This window comes from Rhincodon typus, chromosome 30 (genome assembly GCF_021869965.1).
Source record: "Rhincodon typus isolate 14 chromosome 30, sRhiTyp1.1, whole genome shotgun sequence".
NCBI classification, from domain to species: Eukaryota; Metazoa; Chordata; class Chondrichthyes; order Orectolobiformes; family Rhincodontidae; genus Rhincodon; species Rhincodon typus.
Genome location: NC_063361.1, coordinates 36,604,372 through 36,607,187, shown reverse-complemented (window position 1 = coordinate 36,607,187; position 2,816 = coordinate 36,604,372). Strand labels below are relative to the sequence as shown.

Here is a 2,816-nt window from a genome sequence, read left to right as displayed (position 1 = left end):
AGATAGTTGGAGATCAGTTCGGTGGGGCAGGAGCAGGCGGAGACAATGGGTCGACCAGGGCATTCAGGTTTGTGGATTTTGGGAAGGAGATAGAAGCGGGCAGTGCGAGGTTGGGGAACGATGAGGTTGGAGGCCGTGGGTGGGAGGTCACCTGAGGTGATGAGGTTGTGGATGGTTTGCGAGATGATGGTTTGGTGCTCAGGGGTGGGGTCATGATCAAGGGGGCGGTAGGAGGAGGTGTCGGAGAGTTGGCGTCCGGCCTCGGCGATGTAGAGGTCAGTGCGCCATACTACAACTGCACCTCCCTTGTCCGCGGGTTTTATGGTGAGGTTGGGATTGGAGCGGAGGGAGCAGAGGGCTGCACGTTCTGCGGGGGAGAGGTTGGAGTGGGTGAGAGGGGCGGAGAGGTTGAGGCGATTGATGTCTCGACGGCAGTTCTCATCATTCAGTTAGTTCCCACTCCCTCCAAAAGGAAAACACAACTCATTAGAAACCTTTGATTAAAATGGTAAAGTGGTTGTGTGGCCTGCATTGAACCTATCACTGACCTCCTCATGGTTTTTCTTGATGTATATTAGCTCCTCCTTTAGATTTTCAATCTGCATCTCTAGTTGACTCTTCTCCAGTGTCATATCATCCAACAATTTACGCATTCCATTAATATCTCCCTCCACTGCCATTCGGATTCCCAGCTCCGTTTCAAATCTAAACGTACACACAGGGGGGATTTTATTTTAATTTTCAGCACCAGACAAGAAGTAAAAAGGCATCCTCTGGTATCTTACTGAAAGTTTCAAAATTTAAAGCATGGGTTGGGGAAGAATGTTCAAGATTCCTGTCTCCTGGCTTAGCATTTCTGCCTTTCCCAAGACAATGTTGTGTGAGAGAGGGGAGGGAAGGAAGGGGAGCCAGGGAAGGGATGGGGGCAGGGGAGGTGGAAATGGGGAAGGGAGAAAGGGGGGAGGAGGGGTGGGGTAGAGGGGAGGGAGAAAGGAGAGGTGTAGAGGGGAGGGGCAGAGAGGAGGGGAATGAGGAGAGGGGAGGGGAGGGAGGAGAAGGAGGAAAGGGAAAGGAGACTGACGAGGAGAGAGGAGGGGGAGAAGGAAGGGATGAGTGCGGAGGGGTGGGGTGGAGAAAGGAGAGATGGGGATAGTTGGGAGAGGAGGTTTTGGGTGCGGTTCAGGACCTGAGTAGGAAGTTACAAATATTGTGAGGGCAGTGCAGCTGGTGTTTTTGCCAACTACATTGGTGTGAGACAGAGTTGAATAAAGTAACATGTACAAAGTGAGCTCCTCCATAATGCAGCCATTCTCAAATACGGGGAACGCTCATTTTAATCAGTGCCCCTCAACAATGAAGGGTTAGATCTGATAGCACCTGTGCAGACACTGGGTGAGAAGGTAGACAGTGACTTTGTTCTGTTCACTTCTATAGTCTCTTCTCCCACCCCCAGTGCCTTAGTTATTCAAATAGTCTGTGTGTGTGACCTGAAGGATCATCAAATTCCTTGGATATTCCTCAGTTTTGGAATAGACATTTGTCCCTTGCTGGGTTAGAGAAGATTGGCAGTAATCGAATACAAAAGCAAAATATTTTAGTTTTTCAGTGTCTTTAGTACAGACAGAAAAAAAGGCTGGAAAAATCAGCAAGTCTGTGGAGAAAAAGTTAACCATTTCAAGTTGGGATGGACCTTTCATCAGACCTGAACACTCTGACGTGATGCTAGATCATTGAGCTGAAACATCCACTCTGTTTCTCGCTCCGCAGATGTTGCCAGACCTGCTGAGTTTCTCCAGCTTCTTGTTTTCATTAATAAACATCACTTTAATAAAAGGAGACAAACCATTCGTGATGAAATCTCACCTCCTGGCACAAAGGCATTGCCTGATTCATATGTAATTCCAGCAAATTCTTCAAAACACACAGAAAGGCTCAAGGTAAAAGCTTTTTGTGCAACTCTTGGTCTATTTCTTAATCCCATGAATTTTCTGGGTATTTTGCGCATTAATAATTGTACATTTGTATGTTTTAAAGATGCTTTAATTTTTAAGTAAACGATAACTTAAATTACAAAGCTTCTTCATTCTGGAAAAGCACTGAGTTTTGATTTTTAGAATCGGTACAGACTTCCTGAGTTTAAATTGAGATTATCTGCAGCAAACAGACCTTCTGAGCAAACATTGAAGCAATCCTGGGCTGAAATGTCCTGAATAGGAAGATGATGCCTTCAGCACAGTTGAGCCAACAGGTGGGTCACAAACTGAAGCTACCAGCAGCCCCAACAACATGTTAAATCACAACACTTTGGTGCTGGAAATTTGAAACACAAACAGAAAGTGCTGGAGAAACTCAGCATGCCCAGCAGCTTCTGTAGAGAGAAAGCACAGTTAACTTTTTAAGTCCAGTATGACTTCTTCAGAACGGACCACAGTGATTACTCACTTGTTTGTGAAGTCTTCAGCAGCAAGTTTGGAATTGTCAACCTGCAGCATAAGGCTGGAATTATCGAGGATGGAATTATTAATCTGTCAAAAACAGGAGACCAACAATGAATTATACGGTTTGATGGCAAATGAGAAGATACAAGCAGCCGACCACAACAATATTTACAGATGGCTCCTGCTTTTGGTTTGTGGGGTGGGGGGCGTGATATCCGATTAACACTGAGGACTCCACACTTCATTGGCATCTCCTTTACCTGTACATCCCCACCGTAATCCCCCCCCCCCCCCCCTCCCCCCCCCCCCCCCCCCCCCCCTAACACCTCCCCTCCCCTCACTGTAACTCCCCCATCGCCCCCACCCTAACACCTCCAC

The 2,816-nt window shown here is 47.1% G+C and overlaps 1 protein-coding gene across 1 annotated transcript in view; it reads right to left on the bottom strand.

Moving 5' to 3' along the window:
• LOC125486606 (keratin, type I cytoskeletal 19-like) overlaps nucleotides 1–2,816 on the bottom strand; it is a 13,170-nt gene that overhangs the window by 3,839 nt on the left and 6,515 nt on the right. Inside the window, exons 2-3 of the mRNA XM_048614794.1 lie at nucleotides 2,443–2,525; nucleotides 549–705 (exon numbers count right to left, since the gene is read on the bottom strand). Of these exons, the coding sequence (XP_048470751.1) occupies nucleotides 549–705; nucleotides 2,443–2,525 (240 nt within the window). The remainder of the gene's footprint in view (nucleotides 1–548; nucleotides 706–2,442; nucleotides 2,526–2,816) is intronic.